The sequence below is a fragment of the Chiloscyllium punctatum genome, chromosome 45 (assembly GCF_047496795.1).
Source record: "Chiloscyllium punctatum isolate Juve2018m chromosome 45, sChiPun1.3, whole genome shotgun sequence".
NCBI lineage: Eukaryota > Metazoa > Chordata > Chondrichthyes > Orectolobiformes > Hemiscylliidae > Chiloscyllium > Chiloscyllium punctatum.
The window spans coordinates 8,314,407-8,339,953 of NC_092783.1; the positions used below are offsets into that span (position 1 = coordinate 8,314,407).

At 38.9% G+C, this 25,547-nt stretch overlaps 1 protein-coding gene across 8 annotated transcripts in view; it reads left to right on the top strand.

Annotated features, from left to right (window-relative positions):
• The window catches only part of LOC140467146 (neuron navigator 1-like), a 641,282-nt gene that overhangs the window by 539,430 nt on the left and 76,305 nt on the right, over positions 1 to 25,547 (top strand). For 7 of the 8 annotated variants that reach the window (XM_072563228.1, XM_072563227.1, XM_072563229.1 and 4 more), the window contains 4 exons: positions 9,374 to 9,415; positions 12,056 to 12,177; positions 16,381 to 16,566; positions 25,188 to 25,240. In XM_072563228.1, coding sequence (XP_072419329.1) covers positions 9,374 to 9,415; positions 12,056 to 12,177; positions 16,381 to 16,566; positions 25,188 to 25,240 — 403 coding nt within the window. The remainder of the gene's footprint in view (positions 1 to 9,373; positions 9,416 to 12,055; positions 12,178 to 16,380; positions 16,567 to 25,187; positions 25,241 to 25,547) is intronic. The other variant, XM_072563230.1, reaches the window with a different exon arrangement.

Here is a 25,547-nt window from a genome sequence, read left to right on the forward strand (position 1 = left end):
TTAGATCTTCCCTTAATCTTCTAAACTCCAATGAATACAATCCCAGGATCCTCAGCCGTTCCTCATATGTTAGACCTACCATTCCAGGGATCATCCGTGTGAATCTCCACTGGACACGCTCCAGTGCCAGTATGTCCATCCTGCCACATTCTACGTGAAAATGTTGCTCCTGAGGTCCCTTTTAAATCTTTCCCCTCTCACCTTTAACCTATGCCCTCTGGTTTTGAACTCCCCCCAGCCTGGAGAAAAAGCCTTGTCTATTTACCTAAACTATACCCCTCATGATTTTAAAAATCTCTGAGGTCACCCCTCAGCCTCCAACGCTCCAGGGAAAACAGACCCAGCCTATTCAGCCTCTCTTTATAGCTCAAATTATCCAACCCTGGCAACAGCCTTGTAAAGCTTTTCTGAACCCTTTCAAGTTTCAAAAACATCCTTCCAAAGCAGGGAGATCAGAATTGCATTCAGTATTCCAAAAGTGGTCTAACCGATGCCCTGTACAGCCTCAATGTGACCTCCCAACTCCTCTACTCAGTGGGCTGGCCAATAAAGGTTAGACTCCTTAAACTTGAAGACTATTGTTTATTACATTGTATAATTAAGTTTAAGGAGATTCTGTTCTTCAGAAGCGAGAACCATCCTTTAATGACCACCTTCATGTGGTAATCATTTTTCAGTCAATTAAATGAAATGTATCTAAACTCACTAAATCTTCCTGAATTAATTGCAGATAACCAAAGCAGCATTGCTCACTCACCTTAACTTTATATAGGACTGGAATATTGAAATAGTTGTTAGGTGACTGTGACAAGTGGATGCAGTCAAAGAAACTGGACAAACACAAGTCTATCTTTGGATAAAACTGTGCTTGCTAGAAATTTAAAAATAGAAACAGAAATTGTTGGAAAAACTCAGCAAGTCTGACAGCATCTGTTGGGAGAAAGCAGAGCTAACATTTTGAGTCCAGTGAACCTTCAGAATTTCTGGTTTTTGTTCTCATTTAGGATTTGCTTTTAATTAATCTCGTTTTAATTGCTATTGATGGGTAGAACAGGGACAGGATTGGCTGTTGCAGGTTCAAGGGTTTAAATGTTTTAGTAGGGTCAGAGGTGAGGGTAAAAGAGGGGGAGGTGTGGCATTGCTTATCAAAGATAGTACTACAGCGGTGGGAAGGACGATGGATGAAGACTCGCCTTCTGAGGTAGTTTGGGCTGAGATTAGAAATAGGAAAGGTGAGGTCACCCTGTTAGGAGTTTTCTACAGGCCTCCTAATAGTCCTAGAGACGTAGAAGAAAGGATTGCGAGGATGATTCAGGAGAAGAGTGAAAGTAATAGGGTGGTTGTTATGGGGGACTTTAACATTCCTGATATTGACTGGGAAAGCTATAGCTCGAGTTCGTTAGATGGGTCAGTGTTTGTCCAATGTGTGCAGGAGGGTTTCCTGACACAATATGTAGACAGGCCAACAAGAGGTGAGGCCATACTGGATTTGGGTAACGAACCAGGCCAGGTGTTAGAATTGGAGGTAGGTGAGCACTTTGGGGACAAGTTTCTGGATTAGTGGTGCTGGAAGAGCACAGCAGTTCAGGCAGCATCCAAGGAGCTTCAAAATTGACGTTTCAGGCAAAAGCCCTTCATCAGGAATAAAGGCAGTGAACCTGAAACGTGGAGAGATGAGCTAGAGGAGGGTGGGGGTGGGGAGAAAGTAGCATAGAGTACAATGGGTGAGTGGGGGAGAGGATGAAGGTGATAGGTCAAGAAGGAGAGGGTGGAGTGGATAGGTGGAAAAGGAGATAGGCAGGTAGGACAAGTCCGGACAAGTCATGGGGACTGGGCTGAGCTGGAAGTTTAGAACTAGGGTGAGGTGGGGGAAGGGGAAATGAGGAAACTGTTGAAGTCCACATTGATGCCCTGGGGTTGAAGTGTTCCGAGGCGGAAAATGAGGCGTTCTTCCTCCAGGCATCTGGTGGTAAGGGAGCGGCGGTGAAGGAGGCCCAGGACCTCCATGTCCTCGGCAGAGTGGGAGGGGCAGTTGAAATGTTGGGTCACGGGCCGGTTTGGTTGATTGGTGCGGGTGTCCCGGACTACCTGGTCAGGTCCACGCCCCCCTAAAACCCACCCTCCCATCCTGGCACTTTCCCCTGCCACCGCAGGAACTGTAAAACCTGCGCCCACACCTCCTCCCTCACCTCTATTCAAGGCCCTAAAGGAGCCTCCCACATCCATCAAAGTTTTACTTGCACATCCACTAATATCATTTATTGTATCCGTTGCTCCCGATGCGGTCTCCTCTATATTGGGGAGACTGGGCGCCTCCTAGCAGAGCACTTTAGGGAACATCTCTGGGACAACCGCACCACTTTCCAGATCCTTAGTGTATTTTGGCTTCTAGAACAAAGAACATGACAGCTCATGAACAGGCCCTTCAGCCCTTCAAACCTGCACTGATCCATATCCTCTATCTAAATCTGCCATCTATTTTCGAAGGATCTGTATCACTTTGCTCCCTGCCTGTTCATGTGTCTCTCTCTGGATACATCTTAAATGTTTGTGAAGACTTATTGGACTTATTGTTCTGTGCAGCTGCTTCATGCACTCATGTATAAAAGTTACTGCTCTTGTAACAAGTTACATCTACATGTTCTCACCAGCAGGATCTAAGCTGTTCTTCCATCTAATTCCTCTAAGACTTCACTTTGTTCCTTTTTGAATAATAATATTACAATTTTCTTCTTCAATGTCTTGATTGAACCTACCTCAACCATGCTCACAGGAAATGAGTTCTAGATCTTAATCACTTGTGTGATAAAAGTTTTTTCTCATACTTCCTTACTACTTTTGCCCATTACCTCTGTTGTTATTGATGCCTCCATGGGAACAGATTTTGTTCAGGTGCCTCTTGATTTTGAATATCTCCATCAAATCAGCTTCCATCTTTCTCTTTTCAAGAAAAAATAGTCTTAGTTCCTCCAATGTATCTATGCCACTGAAATTCCTTATCCCTGGAAACATACACGCTTTTTCTTTCCTCCATTTTTTTATTCTAAAGTGTGGTATTTGCAACTGGACACAATATTGCAGTTGACCACAAATTAACATAACCACTGTTATCACCAGCCCTTGTGTAATGTTCTCCTATTTATTACCATTTCACATGGGACAGACATCTCAAATTGTCACACTCCCAGGTAAAGGAGGATGAGCTGTCTCCCCTTTATTAACCTGCCATCATAGTTGGTTGTAACAAGTCTAAAGAGGATCCCTTCCCTTGTGGAAATCTTTCTCTCAATTAAATATGTTTATGTTTTAAAAGGAGCCAATTTAATCAAGCTTTCTTGAGTTAGCAAAAGAGTGAATTTATTAGTTACTAAATGGAAGAAGAAATATTACGCAACACACACAAATAGCATTGATTTTAGGTGAGTGAATGAATGTTTGAAAAGCTTGACTTTGTAGGTCAAGATGAAAGGCCTTAATTCTATTTCTTTATGACTATGGTTCACTTGCTTGCACACAGGAGAGAGACTTCCTTTTTATTTGAAGTGTAGGCATGATTTGCTGTGACCTTCAGAGTATCCACTAACATGTAGAGACCAGAGTTGGAACTGGCTTTTAATCCCTGCTTTTGTATATTCTTAAAGGGGAAAACACAGTTGTGTCCCTTGCCTCATGCCCATGATCTGGAATTTAACCCACAGGGTATGTATTTTTGCTGAGAGGAGGGGACTAGTTTGTCTTCCACCTTTTAACATTTGCAATCTCATTCTTTAAAACTGCTTTTGCACTCTACAAGGTGTGACATTCCATATTTCCACTCCAGGTGATCACTGAATTGATATTCTCAGTCATCTATCTTGCTCTTTCTTTTAAGAAAATAAAACACTTTGTCATTAAGAAGTTCAGCATGGCCACAGGTGATCCATTGTTGTGATCCATAGCATTGACAACTCTTGCTGTTGTACTCAATCATCATTTAACTAAGTTGAAGTGATTGTATGTGAAATTAACTGCTCTCTCAACCTGTCCAGGCAGCATCAAAGAGTTCAGAATTATTAGACCCAGAGTCCTTTGCTCCTGCATCACCGTCAGAATTGTGCCCTTTATTTTACTTTTGTCTCTTCACGTTCTGCCTATCAAATCTGATCAAATTACACTTCTGTGCATTGATATTAATCTGCCACTTTTCCATCCATTCCACCAATGTGTTTGTATGCTATGAAATTCTACACTAATGACCCCAAACATCACACTGCTTTTGGATCAGACGTAAATTTAAAATTGTGCCCTGTTCACAAGTGTCTAGGTCATTAATCTCCATTAGGCAAAGAAATAGTCCTAATAAGAAGCCCAGGAGGACTCGTCAACAAATGTGGGTCATGATGAGGAAAGACTTTTGGCCAATAATTTTTGATTGAAGCATCAGGACAAAATACAAGAACGTAAATTTCAGGTGATCACAATTTATACTACAAGAGGAAAAGGCCCTGATTAGTTGGCAAGTTGACTCTTGCTGAGGTGTTGCCATGGAAAAAGGAAGAGTGAACAACTGGCCCTCGAGCTCCTCGGCAAATGAAAACTGGCACAAATTGTGAACGTATTCATTTTTTGTGTAGAGAATGAATTTCTGTGTATTAATCTATGCCATTGTAGCAAAGGTAAATATATTATGTTACAAACTCAACTGATTAACTTAATTTGCTGTCAGTATAGTTATTAGCACATTCAGGATTTTTAAGCATGTGACATCCAATCATGGAATCCTATCTAACAGTAGACCTTTTGTTTTGGATTTTACATGTCTGAGCTAGTTGAGTATAGACAGTACCCATGAATAGCCAAAAGTACACAGCAGTTGAACTGACAACAAGCTTTTCTAACTGAGTGGGTCAGAGTGTTCTACATTTCAATGGACTAGTATATGTCAGAGTGTTGCTATGTTTGTCAGATTTCCCAGTTTTGGCACAAATCTCCTAATGTTAATGAAGTGGACTTTCTAGGAGTAACTGGGTAAGCTATTCCTGGTCGATAGTTGGTTTTATTTTTCTTTGACTTGTCCATAGCAGTTTGAAGCAACAGAGTAGTCTATCCTTACTTGAAGGTGTATAAATGCAGCAGATGGGTTTCTAAAGCAATTCAGTCATCACTGTTATTTAAACTACTTTTTTTTAAACTCTAGAGTTATTTAATTGAATTCATTTCCCCCAGCTGCTATACTGGGCTTTAAACTCCGGTCTCCACAGCATTAGCACAGACCTTTGCATTACTAGCCCAGGAACATTATCAGGAGCAATAGTGTAGTGATACACACATAATGAAAATCAACTTGCTACATTGAAAATGATGGCATTGAATTCTATAATTAGTGGTTAGGTTTCTTTTTCTTTGCAGCCATATTGTAATCCATCTTTAGTCTTCTACTTGAATTAAAATAAACTGAATCAGGTGATGGAGCAGAAAGAGGCCAATATGATACTTTGAAATATTATAATTCTGGATGACATAGCATTATAATTGATTGCTATTTATATTGAGTAATAAATTCGCCATTCCATTGTTCTTCAATAAAGCAATCAGAAAGTGTCTCTCTATTTGCCCTTACTTCACCAGAAGCCAGGGCTAGGAGAAAAGGCTGCGAGTGGTGCCAAACAAGAGGGTCCTAAGCTTCAGCAGAACGAAGGCCCAGGCACCACAGCCCCTCTCTCAATGGCCTCCATATGCTCACAACAATGTGCTCTACTCTGGGACAAATTTCCAAACATCAAGATGCAGTTGCTCTGGAGCAAGCCCCTGTATCATTTATATTTAATGATTTTTGTTTCGAAAAAGAAGTACCCTTCATGATATAATCTGCCATTTGCTATGTCCATCTGCCATTTGCAGATGTGTCCCTACAATCGATGTTGCTAATGGTGTTGTGGGGAAGTTGCAAGGGATGTGTCAGAGATAAAGGTTATAAGAGTCATCTGGTGGGAGTTGGAGACTGCAAGGGGTTTGCAGAAAGGGGCACTGTCAGAGAGATGGGCGAAAATGGGAAACCCACAAAGGAATGGAGAGTAATGGGAAGAGAGTGAAAGGATGGAAGGGATGTGAAGAGAGCAAGAACTGCAAAAGTAAAGGAAGAAAGAGTTTTCAAATAAGTCAACTGTTGTACTCATGTCAACAAAATGAACATTCAGCTAATCACTAAGGTGATTAGTTACTTGCAAATAAATCTGGAATCTCAAATTAAGCTTAATTGTGTTCAGGAGCTACTTTCTGGAGAAGATGCAGTGAATGTTATTGCAATGTATACTCTAGCAGGTTGAATTTGAACTCAAACCTGAGATGTCAGACAAAGAAGTAACTGTTTTAATATCTGCCAGGGTTGTGCATATGTGCTGGGAGTGCAATCTGTGACCTCATTAGACTGTGGAAGGCGTGTTTAATGTGTTGGTTTATTAGTATGTTTCAGTGAAATGAAAAACTAATGTTTCATTGTTAACTTTAATACCTGTTGAACTGATGGCAATTTAAATACTGTGGTATATATGAAAATAATACTTTGTGTGCTATGGCTTTACATTTGATGGACAGTCAAAGATAAACCTTCACTCTGAGATGCGAGGCTGTGCATGTGTTCCATGATAAATGTGCCGACATAGACTGCAGCATTGACGAATAGTTCTGGAGGTCGCTGCCCTACATGAACCTCAGAGGTTTACGTAATAGAACAAAATCTGGAGGGTATGCTGATGATGATTATTGAGGACATTGTGGAATTCTTCTTGAACTCTGTTTTTGTGCATGCCCAAATACTCTATCCATGAACTCAAATAAGGAATTTCTGAAAGCAACGAAGTAGCAACCCCAAAATAAATATTCTGTGCCCTGTTCTGGAATCAGTGGTATTTTGCAATTCAATTAATAGCTCCATACTGGGCATTATTTAATTATGGTTAGTTTCAGTTTAACATAACAAACAATATATTACTCAGTTGCAAAGTATTTTTTTCCATTACCAAATGCCACTCTTCCTTGGATTGAAATAATACTCTTGATGGTCAATGCATTGTTGCTCATTTACTGAAAGTGTTTTTAGCCATATTTTATCTTGGAAAGTTAAACTGGTGAAAGTTAAATACAATACAATATGTTGATATTTTCAAGATATTCCCATTTCCATGTGGAATTATTACTACTTGTGCTTTTTGTGAAATATTGTTGCTGTCCAGATATTGAATCAGTCCAGTGTCAAAGGAATAGCTGCATGACACAAATGACCAAGATGTGTGCAATTGTCTGTAAAAGCTGTGAAACCTGAGCATTTAATGGGATTTATAAATAGACACAACCTCTGGAAAAATCAAAAAAACTTTGTTTAAAAAAAGAAGTGTGTGTGTGTGTGTGTGTTTGTTTGTAACATATAAGTTATCGTGAGAGTGATCCACAGTTTCCCTGACACTAACCACAATGTAGGACAAATTACACAAGGAGAAATATTGGGTTGATGTGATCGAGGGACAGGAATAATTATGGATTAATTTAACCAACATAATAACTGGAAAAATCAGATTGGTGATATTAGCCTTGCTATGAGCTCACTTTTGAGAGAGTTGCTTAGATTGGTATATTCATGAACTGACCAAAGATCAGGTTATAATAGACTTGGTATTGTGCACTGTGACAGATTAATTAGTGACATCAAAGTAAAGGCACCTCTAACCAGCAACAGTTATAGCGTCAATATATTTTACATCAGCTTGAAAGGGAAAAAAGTGGGTCCAAGGCTGATATTTTAAACTTATAAAAGGGCAACTATGTAACTGAGCATGAAAGCTGAGCTAGCTGAAGTGAACTAAGATCCGTAAAGAAATAGTGACAGATATTTTAAGGAGATATTTTTGAGTACTCAATAGGTACATTCATACAATAAAGGAAAACTCCAAGGGGCAGACCCAACATCCATGCTTAAAAAAAAAGTAAAAACAGCATCAAACTTAAGGAAAAAGCATATTATTCTATAAAGGTGGGTGGAAGGCCAAATGACTGGTCAAAATACAAAGCACAACAGAGAACCTTTAGAAGGATAATCAAGGCTAATAAGCTGGGGTATGGGAGGAAGCTAAAAGCACATGATCAGATAGCAAGAATTTCTACAGGATTCTAAAAAGGAGAAGTTTAAAGTGATTATTGGTCCACCATAAAGTCAAAATGGAGGAATAATGGAAAGTAAATGATGGCTTTAATAATTCTGTCTTGCACAGCAAGGAAAACAAAACGCAATAACGGTAATTTCAGAACTTGAAAGAAGAGAGGTATTTAGTGAAATTGTAGTCACTTAGGAAGGTTTGTGGGTGAAGGTAAACCCATTGTTGTACTGTACAAGAATTTCCAGAAGGCATTTGACAAGGTTCTGCATAAAAAGGTTATTGCACCAGGTGGGGAAGATCACGGTATGGGGGTAACATTATGAGCATAGATAGAAGATTGGCTGGCTGGATGGCTGGCAGATAACAGAGGGGCTCAGTAACAGAGGAAGTACCAAGGCATATGATTTCTCTCCCTGAGCCCATAAAAACAGCCCATTTGCTGAGAGAAAACTCAGACAGAATAAATTCAGAATAATTTGCCTATTAGTTGAGTATTTCCTTGCGAATTTTGTGAATGTTAAGATTAGTTAAATGTTATTTTATCCTTTGAACTTCTTCACAAAGGAACAGGTTTTGAATTTGAAACACAAAACAGTAAAAATCCAGATGTCTTGTTTTACTAGTCTTTTAGCATTGCTTTGTAATTGCACTTCTATTCTTTTTCCAAAAATGAACTACAGACTTTAAGGTTAAAAAAAATGCAAATGAGTCCCAGGTATAGTTTTTGATTAATTTAAGGTACGTTTATATAAAATCATTGAGGAAATCTGTAATGCAGAAACATGAATTGTTAGTGCTACAGTGCATCATACTGTTTATTTGATCTGGATTTGGTCAGTAGGCCCTCAACTTGAAGACTATCTTGATGAAGGATTCATCCAACGAAAACAGACAAAAACTACTGTTGGTAAAGTGGTTCTAGGTCAGGCTTGATGCATGTTGAAACAGCTGTCCCAAACATGAGATTAATAGATGACTAGCTGAATTTTCTGAGGATGATGCTGGAGATAGGGCAACAGAAATAAACAGTAAAATCAAAGTGTCAATAAAGTTGAAGTAATATTGGTTAACTGGGTATAAATGTAAAGTGTGCCTCCACATTTGTTTTTTAGTCATATTCCCATCAAAATTACATCCATTCTTTTCTCATCAGTTGTTTGTTAGTAACTGTGTACTTAAGTTGTAGATGTTTTGTCTGTTCTCGTATATGATGTTGTATCAGTGTTCCATGTTTGTTTTTGTAGTGCACAACGTGACAGAAATACTCTGCCGAAAAAAGGACTAAGGTAAACTACCATTTCGTGCGGTTTGTTGCAAACTCTAAATTCCAGACTAAGTTCCTGTATCACTATATGTTATGGCACAATAGAGAAACTGAATTTGAAACCTGGGTTGACCGATGTCTATTGATTTAATGCACAGACAAAACCAGACACCCTGTTGAGCAATTTTTAAAAAACATTCCTGGATCAAAAATCTGAAATTACGACGTAATATTGAAGAATAAAATAATTATGATTAAGAAGACAGGTTGCAGTACATTTCAAAAATGTGGTCTAAGCAATATGATTGATCCATTTCAATTTAATTAATTATGCCACTGAAAATCGTACTTCAAAATCACAATACATGTCTGCTAATGTCCAAGAAGTCAGTGAACAATACAGACCTCTGGTTTGATTTGTGTTGTGTTGTGCTGTATTAGCTGTTCTCAGCTGAAGCAACATTGAGGTCACTACAGAGGAGAAAGTTTGTGAAAGACACTAGTTGGACCTCCAAAGCAATTTGTTATGTTTACAGAGTAGAAAACTGAAATTAGAGTGTTGAGTCTTGCACATGAACAGCTGAACAGGGGCTTGGTAACCCGTGTTCACGTACTTGTCCCCTAAACTTCAGGAGGAGTGAGAATTTTTTTTTAAAAACCATGTAAATCCCACAATTTTATGTCTATCCTACAGATTATGAAAGAAGACTGAAATGGCAACCACCCCCTCTTTGTATCCGTTTAGTTTTAAGTAAATCTGAACTGGCACAAGCAAAGGGGGTTTCAGTAATTAATTCACAAACTAAACAAATCCATTGATAAAACTGTTGTGTGTTGCAACGTCGACCTCACATGATCCATACCCATCTCATTTAACATACATATAATCCATAACCATCTCATATAATGTACACATACACTTGATGTTGATGCATTGTTTTGTTTTTCTTTTTTTCTAACAAGTTATCTCCAAATTGCTTCATATTTATCCAGCCTCAATTTGCCTGGATTGAAAGTTACAAAATGGATGAACTTCAGCTAAATTCCTAAGCGATTTGTCATGAGATAATTCTTCCTGGATACTTTCTCAATTAAAAGCTTGAAGACTTGGAAAGCATGAATACAATGACTAGTCATATAACTCACACTTCGACAATGCTTTTGCTGCATAATGCTTTGAATACTTAAAACATGAACAGGTGCATTTATTTCACTGGGATTCATCAATATGAAACTTTCCTTGGGTAAAACAAATGGTGTCACTTTGGTTCCTAATTATAAAACTTGCGTGATATGTTCTATTGGCTTTTGACTTGGAGGAATTTCTGTAGCAGGATGAGTACGCCCCATAAACAAGATATACTTTGGAGTGGACTTTGGTTATTAGTTCATGTAGCCATCTTGCTAGGTTTATCCCAGATGATTCTAAGTTTAGAAAGTATGAAAGTAGCATTGCTAATGCGTTATTGAGATGCAATCACTAATATGAAAGTACAATCAACTGCACCCACATGAATATAACTTCCTGAATTAGAGAAGCCATTTTACTCCCACTGTTCATCCCTGTCAAACTGTTTTGTGTATAGATAAGTATTTTGAAGACACATTTAGAAGTTTAAGTCTGTATTGGTCTAATGATCTTACATGTATGATCAAGCACAGTGAATGCATCTTAACATCTCATGTCTTATCTACTATTTTTCTAGTTTCAAAACTTAACTGGCCATCTCCATTCACTGGAACTTAACTCAACTTCACTTCCCACAGATTTGGCCTGGCTTGCTGAATGTTTCCAATACTTTTTATTTTTATTTCTGGATTGCTAACAACCTGGTGGTGGTAGTATCAGCGACATAGCAACTACCCTCTATGCTCGATGCATCTTATGTACTGTAATGGATTGGGCTCTATTCTGTTAGCAGTTGATTCAACACCAGATCGAAGTGTTATTAGTATTAATGTCTTTCTCCATGTCTCATTATTGGCTAAAACAAGACAAGTATCCAAGTTTTGCTTTTCCCATATGTCAGAAAGTACTTTATTTCCTTTGTGGACTATATGTCTTCACTTGCTATACTTGGGCATTGTAGATACCAAGCACACAAGGGAAAGACAGTTGTTGAAGTTAGTTCATTCGTGTACCTGAGATTTAGGAAAGACACACTTGTGTTCTATGTAGCTCAGCAATAGCCCAAACAAGAGATATTTGCCTTCTAAACAGAAAATTAAGAGTTTGACGTTTTTCTTATGTGTTATTTCTGAAATGTGAGCAATGAATTGACAATGTTCTCCTTCCTCTCTGGTTTAACTGTGTTGTTTCTCTTTCAATCAAAAGCATATTAATTCTGGGGGAGTTGGGGAACTCCGTATAAAATGGCATGGGGGTCAGCAAGCAACCAAAGAAAGTTGCTCAAAAATATCTGTTTGACTCAGAGTTCCTCAAGTTACATAGTAAAGTTCACACTGTTCTATTATTAATGCATTAATGGTGCAACATTTGAGGTGATCTTGTCTCAAGCTCATTTAGTGATAACAAACATTTTGAAATTGTGAACTGAAATATTAACGTATGTTTTTACTCCATTAACTTTCACATTCTCAGCATGGCTTACACACTTGTCAAGATCTAACTCATTTGTACATGGCCTCCCCTCATTTATAGATATGGAACAAGTTCACAGCAGGAAGACAAGGAATGGCTCCATGCACGTTCTATTGGAGGTCCTATAGACTCGGATAGCCAGTTACTCTCTTCCCCATCAGCAGTTCCATTATCAAACTTGGGTCAGTATATTTTTGATTGCCAAATAAATTGTAGGAAAGCTTCATTTTAGCGAGTTTTGAGAAAATTTGTAGCTCACATTGAGGCTCTGGATGTAGGTTTGCTCATTGAGCTGGAAGGTTCGTTTTCAGACGTTTCGGTCACCATACCAGGTAACATCTTCAGTGAGCCACTGAATGAAGCACTGGTGTGTAGCCCGCTTTCTATTTTTGTGTTTGGGTTTCCTTGGGTTGGTGATGTCATTTCCTGTGTTGACATCATTTCCTATGGTGATGTCATTTCCTGTTCTTTTTCTCAGATAAGATGTTACCTAATACGGTGATGAAACGTCTGAAAATGAACCTTCCAGCTCAGCGCGCAAACCTACATCCAGAAGCTGCATTTTAGATTTTCTTTTTTACCAATCAATTTGTTTAGCTATTTTGAAAATTAACCATTTCTGCCCTGAAACAGGTGAGTGTAGAATATATTAAAAATAACAAGTTTTATTTAATGATGACATCCAGGGATATGAAAATAGCATGGGAAAGTAGTGTTGAGACATAAGGGAAACCATAATCGAGATTAGCAGAGCAGACTGGAGGTGAGGGGTCACCCATTCCTGCTCCCATTTTACTGTGTCTCTGTTTAGGATGTGTCTTAAAGGCATAACGTGACTAACTGTACAACTTAACTATCATAAGAAAAAATATCTGATAACATTTCCATGCAAGTATCTGACACGGTGCCATATTTTTGATAGATAGGCATTTCAATTCTCTGAATTTTATAACTAAATGCAAATGGTATAATCCTGCTCCCAAAAAAGTGTAGTTATTAAGTTCTGAAGAAGAGTCATATCAGATTCAAAATGGTAACTCTATTTTCATCTCCACAGATGCTGCTAGATGTGCTTTTGTTTGCATGATTATTGCACTTTGCAAATGGTAGGAAGAAGTGAATGATAAGATTATTGCTGGAATCATTGCTCACAATTTACAGAACAGGATCTCAGGAATCCCCATTGTATTCTGCAGTCAAAAACTCACCATCTTCTAGTTTGCCATAAAAATAACCTGTTGCTTGCAATGCTTTCAACTGTCTCTCAAAAAGGGTTTTTTCAGTAGAAACGCCCCTTTCCTAACTGTGTAGAAACTGAAAACTCGATACGTCAAAGTACCTTTTTAAAATTAAAGTATTTGACGTGATTAGTACAAGCAGAAAATGCTGGAAATGTTGACTTGCAAAGTCCAGCAAGTTCTATTTGTATTTCAGATTTCAAGCATTTGAAGCATTCCACTTTCAGAGATCATTTTGGTTTTAAAAGGAAATAAAAATAAAATCTCAACAAATAACTTGTCTATAATTGATGTCTCTTGGATAATGGCATAGAAAGTCATATGTAAATTTGCTGATGACACCAAGGTAAGTGGCATTATAGACAATGTAGATGATAGCTTAAAATTACAAAGTTGGTCTAAGTGAATGGACAAAACTATGGCAAATGGAGTTCAATGTAAGCAACTGCAAGGTTATCCATTTTGGACCAAAAAAGGATATATCAGGCTGTTTTCTGGATGGTAAGAAGTTATAATGTAATGAATGTCCAAAGAGATTTAGGGGTTTGGGTGCATAGATTTTTTTGTGGTATTTTAAACGGGAACTGCAAATAAACAAGAGAAAGCTAATGGAATGCTGGCTTTTACATCCAGAGGGCTTGAGGTTGCAGAAGTTATGCTGCACTTATGCAAAACCCTAGATAGACTCCCTTGGAGTACTGTGAACAGATCTGGGCACTAAAATTTGGGAAGGATATATTGACCTTGGAGGGAGTACAACGTTGATTTGCGAGAATGATACCTGGATGTTAGGGGTTAAGTTATAAGAAGAGATTTGTACAAATTGCATTCTGAAGAAGAGTCATTGGACCCAAAAAGACAACTCTGCATTTTCTCGACAGATGCTGCTAGACTTCATGAAATTTTCCAGCAATTTTGTTTCTGTCTTCCAAAATCCGCAGTTCTTTTTTAGTTGTAGCATTTAGGCCTGTTTTCTCTAGAATTTAGAAGTCTTCAACATATTAACAAGAAAAGGCCAGGTAGGTAACTATTTCCATTGGTTTGGGATTCAGAAACAAGGTGGGTGAGATGTTAGGAAACACTTCTTCACACCAAAGGATGGTAGATTTTTGGAACTCTTCCACAATCCCATGACAATAGGTGCTAGGTCAGTTGTTAATTTTAAAGCTGAGATTTTATTTTGTAAAGCAAAGGTGTAAAGAGATATTGGCCAAAGGCAGATATAGTGAATTAGACCATGATCTTATTTAATGGTGGAGCAGGCTTAAGGACTGAGTGGCTTAATCCTGTTCCTCTATTTCTATATTTCTATTTCCATAAGCTTATTTTCTTACCATCAAATATATTTAATGATCTCTAAGAGGTCTTACACCAAATATCGAAGTTTAGGTCAGTATTGTTCTAAAGCAATGTGATTACTACAACACTGCCTTTTGTAACAATATCAGTCTGTGCACTAAAATCTTAAACGGTTTTGTGTGCAGTTTGGAATTTCTCAAATTCTCCTAAATTTCAGAATTAATTTCATTGGTAGAAGCAGCTATCTTGTTACATTTTTGAAAGGCCGTATGATGAAGTGATACTGGAATGAACAGTTTGCTGAGATCAGAAGACTCATTCACATGACGAAGGGTTCTTTCTCAGAGTAGTCAGTGTGTAAAAGATGTGACATTCAAAGGACAAACAACGATTACAAACTGAGACATGGGACTTGCATTGGTTACATATGATCTTGTTCACAGACCTTTACCTTTATACCTGAATAAAAAGCATCTGCAACACAAATCCTAAGAAGTAGCAAAAAGATAATAACTTCATGTAATTGCATTTGAGTGCTGTGCTGTAATAACACTTGCAAGTGTGGATATGCAAATTTACAAACTGTTGTACTGAATAGTGAAGCATCTTACTTGCTTCACATTTGTACACTATCAAAACTGATTAACAGAGTCTTAAATTGCTGCACCCTTTCCTGTATTGTTGAATTAAGTTTGTAGCACACGCAAGTTCAAACTGCTAGAACGACATTTTAATTATTGTTAACTGTAATGAAAGAATGTTCATTAGACAGTCATTTGTTTTGAGATTGGCATTAGAAAGAAAGGTGGCAAAGTTTAAATAAGTCGCCAATATGAATGTAGGTTGGATAAATTACCCTGAAAAGTCTTAAGCTCATTAAAGCCAGAACTCTTCTAAGATAGCTGACGATACAACGTTGCAAATGTTTCTTGCTGTTTTTTTTGTTTTTGTAAATATATTTATTTTGCAATTTTTTTAACTTTACAAACCTATAAAATTATTTAAAAATACTATCAATAACAAATATCAGTATAATAAAAACAAAAAAAACACAAATTACAATACAATTACTGTCTACTAACCTACCCTACAATACAAAACAAAGCCTAACACTGTGCAAAGCAACACCAAAAAAAAAGAAAGAAAAGCAAAACAAAAAATAAAAAACCTCAAAATACAGAACAGCTATGCTCGGCGCAAAGCTCCCAAACAAAGGAATGGGAGCATTGTATAGATACCTGTATTAACTCAGGAGACTCCCTCCAGGGCCCAGGGCTTGACAAATCTAACCAACCTGGTTAGACAAACGCCCTAGTTAGGATAACTGACAAATCTATATCCAAATAACTCAAGTAGGGCTGCCATGTCTTATAAAAATGGTCTGTTGTGTGGTGCACCATGTTTGTAAAAAAGTCCAAGGGAATGTGTCTTGATGTATTTTTAACAAACCTTTTTACTTCAGTCTGACATTTATAGTCTTTTTCGTATTTGTATATGCCTCAAGAACCTGTAATGAAATTAGTTTTGTGGTGATATGTATTGTTCATTTACCAGTTTGCCAGTGTGGAACTGTCAAACAAATGTTAAAGCAAGTTTACTGACAGTGACAACAGAATTTGAAGTAACATAACTGCCACCTTATAAATAACAACAGAGATAATGTTCGGGAAATACCTGGCCTAGTTCAACAAATGAGATTCAGGTTAATAAGCAACCTTGCTCAAGTGCAAAATACTCTGCCAAATCTTTTCCTTAAATTTCTCTGTATAGTTTCTCACAACAAATCCCACCTTGTTCTCACTTTGCAATGTGCTGTTTTAATGAAGGTAATTGTTGCTTTATTAACAGCAAGCCCCACTGGAGTGTCCCAACTGGGCAGCCCCACCCCGAAAATGATGCGGTCAAACAGCATTCCAACTCATGATTCCTCTTTCGATTTGTATGGAAGTTTGCAGATGGGAAGCACAGTTTCTTTGGCAGAAAGACCAAAAGGAATGATCCGCTCTGGATCATTTAGGGATCCTGTGGATGAAGGTAGGAGTGAATGTTCAAACTTTCAGCCAATTTTATGTAAAATTGATTTATCTTGTTTGATGTTGCACGATTACATAGTCGCATAAGTCATTGTTAGTTTGTAGGTGATTTGTACAAGGTACTTTGAATTTTGAATAATGCTCTGAGGGTTAAAGCCAGGAAGAAACAATGCTCTGAATGTATAGTTGTTTGGCACCTTCCATAACATCAGAATCCCAATGCACTAACAAGCCAATTCGAATCCCTACAGTGTGGAAACTGGCCATTTGGCCCAACAAGTCCATATCCATCCTCCAAAGAGTATTCCACCTAGACCCATTTCCCTATTCTATTCCTCTACATTTCCCCTAACTAATGCACCTAGCCCACACATTCCAGAACACAGTGGACAATTTAGCATGGCCATTTCACTTAACCTGCACATCTTTGTATTGTGGGAGGAAACCTGAGCACACGGAGGAAATCCATGCAAACATGGGGAGAATGCGCAAACTCCACATAGTTGCCCGAGGCTGGAATCGAACCTGGGTCCCTGACACTATGAGGCAGCAATGCTAACCACTGAGCCACTATGCTGCCCATTTTTCCAGTTACATATATTGACATTGAATCCTTCTGAGTATGTTAAATATTTCATATCATTCAGAAAACTTAGAGAATGGCTGAATTTTCCACGACCTTCAGGATAGGGTTCGAGGAGGAAAGGCCCTCCTGAAGCTAAGTTGAGCCATTTCAGTGGGTAATCGTGTGCTCTACTGTTTTTTTACCACTGGGGTCATGTTGTGGGGATGACATTATGTGGGAATAACAAGGTAAAACCTGGCAACTTTCCAGTGTACTCTGCTGTTGCCTGTCTCTGAGAGACAACATAGAGTCATAGAAATGTACAGCATGGAAACAGACCCTTCGGTCCAACTCGTCCATGCGACCAGATATCCCAACCCAATCTAGTCCCACTTGCTACCACCCAGCCCACATCCCTCTAAACCCTTCCTATTCATATACCCTCCCAATTCCTCTTAAATGTTGCAATTGCACCAGCCTCCACCACATCCTCTGGCAGCTCATTCCATACACGTACCACCCTCTGCGTGAAAAAGTTGCCCCTTAGGTCTTTTTTATATCTTTCCCCTCTCACCCTAAACCTATGCCTTCTAGTTCTGGACTCCCCGATCCCAGGGAAAAGGCTTTGTCTATTTATCCTATCCATGCCCCTCATAATTTTGTAAACCTCTGTAAGGTCACCCCTCAGACTCCGACGCTAAGCATAGAAGATAAATCAGCAACACTTAAGGCTCTGTAAACCTTGATTAATTTATTAAGTACTTAAATGAGTAATGTAATGCTTTTAACTACTAGAGATAATTCCACCACTGGGTTCTGTAACTAACCCCAAACATTATTACTGAGATAATTGACAGCGTGCCAGGCTGGAACTCTTCTTGACGTCTTCACCACGCCTGCAGACATAGGGTAACTCCTGCATTGTTAATCTTTGAAGTTCTGCTGAACAAAAGATTTTCTCATGCTCTTTGTACATAGGTCTTTGTGCCAAGTGTATGCCTTATTTGGAATTATCTGTGCACGTGAACCAATCCTCAACATTTCATCTTTATTTGGTAGACAGTAGTTAGTGAATTCCTGCAACCTTAGCTCGTAACAGTCCTAAATGACTCAGCATAATTCTACTCCCGTAATAGCCAATTATGGAGCATCGTATCAGTTCCTGTTATCTTCAGCCTTATCCAAAACTATGTCGGAAGAGCTCCTGTTTGGGCAGTCCTGGCCTACAAAGTAACTTACCAGTACAAATGGCCACTCAGACCAAATTGGAGTCATCTCTCTTTGGTGACCCTTTTCCCCTTCAACCCATCATAAGTGGGGTCTGCCTGACTAACCAGAGTACCTGTAGATTAAACAGACCTGCTGGTGAAAGCATAAATGTATGAATATGTTGCCTTTATCTTTAGGTGCAGAAACAGCTGTGTTTTCTGTAGCCTAACTGAACTACCAGCCCTCTGACTGGGCTGCTGGCTCTTCACAGATGCCTATTACCTTTAATAGGATGGTAGGCCTGGTTGGAACTGACTTCTACACAATGAAATGTAGTGTAGGTCCCATCACCTGTCAAAATGGGGCAGTCTTTTGCTTCCACCCTGGCAACAACATCACCAGTTTGAACTGGGAAAAATTTTTAATCCTAATAAAATATAAATGTGTCAACTGTTGCTTTACATAATGTGTAAACCAATTGACTAAGAATATTATGTTGAAGAAGGAATTGTTGCTGTTTAAAGTAATCTGGACATCAAGCTGTTAATACAAGTCCTATTTTTGACGGATGTTTTGAAATGCATGTCTTCTAAAGAGTAATTCGATTCGTCTTGGCCCAGATGACAGTAACACGGATTGACTCCCTTGTGGTTGCAAACTGCCTTGTCTCAGCTGGTAGATTTAAATTATAGCTCACACTGCATGTTCATATAAAGAAGATCTGTATACTGTTAACATGGATAAGTTCCTTCTAGAAAGGCAGTAGAAAATGTATTTTGAGGAAGGAAACGATAATCCTGTACTAGAGCACACAGCTCCCATTTAAGTGAAGTAGTGACTGTGCTCCAGACCTCCAGCATGTCTTATCTTTTATAGAAACAAAACAGACATATCAATGTTATGGCCCAAGAATTCCTGTGAGTAAGAGCACAATTGGAACATTATCCAAACAGGGGAGGTAATTGTGTTTTTTTCCCAGGAGTTATTCTCTTTCTTTTCCATTTCATACCTTGTTTAATGTTTTGTGCAGCACATCTTTATTAAATTTCTGTATGTGTTTCAGCACTCACTTATGTATTTGCTGTTTTATATTCTCTTCTTTCTTTTACCTGGCTCCAACTCAATGGAGCTGCCTTTCCATTGTTGTCTGGAACATTTTCCGATAATTGATGTGAAATGTGCACTTGCCTGTTTTTAGTATATCTCCTTTCTATTTGAGTTTCCCACTACAGCATTCCAACTCAAACATCCCACTGGGAAATGACTACACTACACCGATCAGATAACAGCAAGATTGTGTGTCTACCTTGGGGGTACAATTAACATTATCAGCAAATGCTATTTATATCCAAGCCTTTAAATTATTCTTTCACAGGTTCTTTTTTTCGTTACCCTATGGATTTCTGTACTATTCATAAAAACCAGATGGAGAACTCAGTGGAGGTGCTTTAGCGCCAATAAACTGTGAAGGAGTTGTCAGCAAAGACATGAGCTGTTGTCTGAGGTTAAATATATTTGCTTTGTCACTGCCCTGCAGTATTGTAATTTATATGGAGAGCACAGGTAATCGTGTAGGGCCCTCCACATACACTGCTTACAGAACCCAGAACCCAGAACTGTTAGCAGTTCTCTGTCAGTTTTATTCCTCTACTTTACTTTTCAATTTTTGACTGGTTGGCCATCGGAATATCTGAGCTAGATAGTTGTCATTGCAGCACAGACTAAAATTATGTTTGGGGGTCATATGCTGAGAAGATTGACCAGCATTTTAAATATTCTGTTTGGCAATTATTCTGCATCTTAAAGCCTGAGATGCTGGAGCATTCTGATTTGCTTAAGTTTTAATAGTTACTCAGGAAAGGTTAGAGGATTGAAGACCTACTCTATCCCTTCAGTAACTTTAAAACTGAACTCTCCCTCAACAACAGTCCCTGATTCTGACAGACTTGAAATCTATTCCATGGCCAACATGTGGTTTTCCCCCTCATACTGGCTTCACAGCTACCCCATCCTTCCCTATTGCCTGTCCCCTCAAGTTACCGTAAATGCCCGTCCACCTACCTGCCAATCTATCCCCTCCAACCATACCCTTTCTCACTCTCTCACCTGGCTACTTATCTCCAGACTTCTCCTACACACTCATCCTTTCACAGCAATTGTCAAATAGTTGGCTGTATAACTGGACATTTAAATCACAGAATTAAAACTCACTATCTGCTGCTAAAGGGGCATGTGGTATCTATAATGATCCTGTCCCTTGCTGTCTCTGAGGATTTATGCACTGGTCTCCATTGATTTGTGGCAAACTCCTGTCTAATACTAACCGAGTAAAAATTATCTAATGTATCTGTGTATTCTTATTTGGCCAAGGTCCAAAGTAGGATTTTTGGTCATGATTGGAATTTCTGGGCTGTTATGAATGCAGTACCTGTCTTCGTGCGTACTTTTTTTTATTTTCAGTGTCAGCCCTGAGTGTTTGAAAGTACCTCTTGTTTAAAATAAAAGCTGCTGTCCCTACCCCCTCAAACTGCTGCTCTATCAGCAGCTCTTCATTCACAGCAGTGCCATTAGCCAAAGTGGTGGCCAGTCCTGGAACTGTGACCACCAAGATGGAAGTGACCCCAGAACCCAGGCAAGACAAGTCAAGCAGTCAAGATACTGGTGAGGAGTGCAGAGTCAGCAACAGAGGAGAGCAACAGGGTTCCTAATCAGCATGGTAACCCCTCACTCCCATTTCCCCAGTCTACAAGGAGTGTAGTGATTGTAATGAGGTCAACCAGGTGGACCACATGGAACGGGTTTCCTGACTGGGGCTGTTAATCTGGCCCAATCAGGGAGCCCTGACTGACAGATAAGAACAGGAGTGTCAGGGATTCTGTTCACTGTGAGAGCTGGTTCTGAGGGAGCTGGGTCAGACCAAGGACTGTCCATGTACAAATAAAGGGTGACTTGTTGGCAGGATACTGACCTCTGTGGAGCTATTTCAATGAGGCTATACTTTTATTGAACAGAGTCCTTTTGTGAAAGAATGTTCCACCTTCCCCAGATTTGCTGAGTTTTCCTAGCAATTTTTGTATTTGTTTCTGATTTCCAACATCCACAGTTCTGTGGTTTGTCTTTCTGATGTTTCACCTTGCTGAGGCCAGAACTGGATGACACAGTTACAGATTAAGAGCTCTCGCTTTTCGGAAGTCAGGAATATTCAGCCTGAGGAATTCTCTTCCCACAAAGCATTGGATGCGGGTCATTACCTTTATTCAAGACCGAATTAGATTTTTGATTTGTACAAATTCTAGGGTTCTGGGGGAGCAGAGAAGATTGTAGGACTTGAGACCACAAATGAATCGACCATGAGCTTATTGAATGGCTTCCTTCTGCTACAAATCTCTGGATGCACAGCCACTTCTTCCTCCCTGTCTGCTCCCATGGACTGGACTAAATTGTGTCCCTCATTTTGCATGCTTTTCCAAAACTTCCCCAAGTCTGGCATGTAATTAAGAGAGCAATCCTGCCTCTAGCTACATAAATTTTGTGAAAAAGACTGTAAGTAAAGTTTTAGTTCAAGAAAATTGGCTTGCAGATTCCTATTCATTCACATCCCTGTTATTGTGATGGATTTCCTTTCCATTTGTGTCTTTGACTAATATGTTAGACTGTGTCATGGTGTTTAACGGTGGCAAAGCCTAAGAAAGAATGATAAATTTGAAGCTACATATATTTAGGAAATGTATGTGCATGAAGCTGGGGAAGTCTGAACACTAGGTCGCCTTCCCCTACCCAATCCCATTATTACGGCTCTTCGTTGGACCAGTACACTGCAATGATGCTAGAAATGTTCATGTAAAAGGCTTTAGTTGTTTATAATACTTTTTCTTCTTCTTGAGTTCTCTGCCTAATGCCAGATCTAACCCTCACACTAATTCCCAGCACAGATGGAGCAAGAAGGCAAATCCCAGACCAATGACAGCCCAGAATGGGGGATCAAACCCCACGCGGTTGGCTCCATTCTGATGCACATTGTCTAACCAACTGATCCTTCAAAAAGAATCCAAGCTGCTATACTGTGCACACTGTTACACTAATGTTAGAGGCTCCAGTTTCTTTCCATCACATGACTGAGCAAGAAGCCCTCCTTTTACTAAATGCTTTGGATGTAGCATTTACTAGCTGGTACACAACCTGTTTGATTGCGTTATGCATACAGCTACCTTGGTTATAACAGTCTAGAGTGCATCTTGAAGCCTAAGCTGCTAACCATGTGTCAGGAATGTTACCACTCAAGACTTGTGTGCAATATGTTAACAACAGTCCTGTTAACAAAATTCAAAGCTTGCGTTAAATTTTCCTTTGTATTTCCCTTTTAATATTCATTCTAATGCAATAATGAAACTAGCACAGTTACCATCACAAATCACAAGATGAGCCTGTGGTAGGTCTGAACGTTTTGTATCTCAACACGGTATCCTAATAAGGACATTTTGTAAGCACCAATGACTCCCTCATTTCTGAAAATTGATTTGTTTCAGAATTTAACTAGTGAAAACTAGATAATAAATGTTGATGTGAAACAAAGTTACTCTCTTCCCTGTCTGTAAAACTAATTCCATTACCAGTGAGTCATTCATTAACAGAAATCACACTATCCTGCAGTGGTGCAAGGTTAAACTTCCAGAACTTTGTAAAGAGCCAACTGCAAAGATTTTAATTTTCAGGATTTCCATTGCTGTACAGGTTTTACTGATATTTTGATAAAATGAAAATTGTTTCCCTTGAGTATGTACATCTGTGTGTCAGACCCAATCAGAATAGCAACACAAGCTTTGGAGAACTGAATGTGTTCCTGTTTATGTACTGACTGTGAGGGGTCCACATGTAAATTTGATTGGGAATGCAAAGCTCGCACCTTTTGAAATGTAGCTGAGTTGGAAGTCTGCAACGTATTCAGATAACTGGTCTTGCAGAATTATTTAACCATTTATTCGCTGTGGTTTTGTAGAAATGGCATAAAATATTGAGGATGCTATCATGCCCATTTATATCAAGCTCACTGATCATTGCAAACGTACACATCTGATTGATGTCTGTAACCATGACAGAACCAAGCAGGAAGGCTTCAGTGAAGTGTCTCTGAAATACAGCCTTTAACACAAATGCTTAGTGTCTCTGGCCATGAAGACCTGAATGTTCGTGCCACAGTTTTGTGGGACCTGTGTCCCATTATTTGCACAATGGACTCTAGGACTTAGAAAAGTGTTTTTACCATCCTCAAACAACATGAACTGCCAGTATACGTCAAGTAAGAATTCTCTACCTCATTCTGAGAGGATGCTGTACTCTCAAAGATCTGTTTTTTAAAAGGTAAAGGTGTCAGAGTCTGACCAGACAATAGAGCTGCTGTTTCATGAGAGAGAGAGACCTAACTAGAGGTGGTTTAACCTGAGGTCCATCACACTTTAGCCAGGCGAGTGGTTAAGGAGGAGAGTCCTTTATGGTAACCTCAGCCAGTGCAGCAATTAAACCCATACTATTAGTGTCACTCTGCATCATAAACCAGCTGTCCAACCAACTGAGCCAACTGACAGAGTTATTAAACAGAGGCCCTTGTAGTCAGGTAGATGTAAAAAATCCTTCAACTTGGATCAGGGAAGAGCAGAGAATTCTTCTGTTGTTTAGCCAATGATGGCAAAAATATTGATTTTTTTTCACAAACATATTGTTGGAGAATTCATATTCTGTTCAATTGGATGTCATGTTTGCTACATAACAGGCATAGCTTTCACCAGTAATCAAAATTTGGAGATCATTTGGAGCACCATCTCTTAACTACATTAATCCCAAATTAATTCCGCTGACTTATTGCTGCTCATTAACTCTCTATTTGAGAGTGTATAACAATTCTGCACAAATAAGGTTTTCCCAAGTCCTCTTCTTGCATTTCAGATTCACTTTTTAAAAGGGTAGAATTTAATCAAACCATTTTAGTTGTTCGACCCCCTTAATCAGGCTGTACATCAGTGCCAAAAAGGGAAACATCAACTTTCCTGCTCCTTGGTTGCTGCCTGACCTGCTGTGCCTTTTCCAGTGCCACCCTTTTCAGCACTGACTTCTCCAGCATCTGCAGTCCTCACTTTCTCCTGCACATGAGTGCCTCAGTTGTAGGAAAATATTCTGTGATTAAGGTGAAAAAGACCCCATACAGGAAATCTGTCCACTTGCAGTGACAGGTCAGTTAGTCTCGTTAATCAGTCCATTATCACTATTTATGTCTGAGCTCACCAGAAGTTAATGATGGCTTGGGGATTAAACAGGAGTTGCACAGCCTCTCAGATGTTACCCAACCAGCAGTGTCTTTGAGTCTGTCTTTGTTAGTCATTCAGTGTCCAATCACAAAAGGGAACTGAGGAAAATGTTCCTGTGTCTGACTCACTCCAGCCAGATTTGTTCACTGGGCCAGTTTTCCCTTTTGGAAAGGGAAGAGCTAGAAATATTAATATCCATTGTGCTTCTCCAAACTGCAACTTTACTCAAGCAAGACGTGACAGAGAAGTGGACATTAGACTTTTTCTCAGCCTGGAGACTTGGTGAGGTGGTGAGGTGGTGTACCACAAAGAAATGGGCAGAAAACATTAGCAAAGAAAAGTAACACTGGACCAGGGTAGACTTTATGACATAAGTGATGGTTGCAAACACCGATTCAATTTTTAAAAAATCGTCTTTAAGAAGTGTAACTGTATTTTAGTATTACAATGTGCTTTATTATAAATCAGGAATAGGGACATGTTATGTTTCTATTTTGTGATGTAAATATATTTTGGTACAATAATCGCATATGAAAAACTATTTTGCAGTTCATGGCTCAGTGCTTTCACTCTCCTCCACAACATCATCTGTTCATTCCACAGTAAGTCTTGTTAACCTGTTGCTTTTTTTAAAATTGAGAATTAAGTTTTATGAGTGCCATTAAATCTCTGACTTTAATTGTATCCATATTTAACAAGAAATATTCACAGGAATGAGTTGATGATTCAATGCAATTCTGAAAATATAAAATAAAATTGCATTTATTTTGTTCATGTATCAATATTCGATTTGAAATATTCTGCAGTATGCTGAAGAGTAGAATAGTTTTATGGATTCTGTTTCTGTAAAATCTACATTCTGAATCAATCCACTGTCTCTTAACAGAGGAACATGTTCTTAGCAGCTCT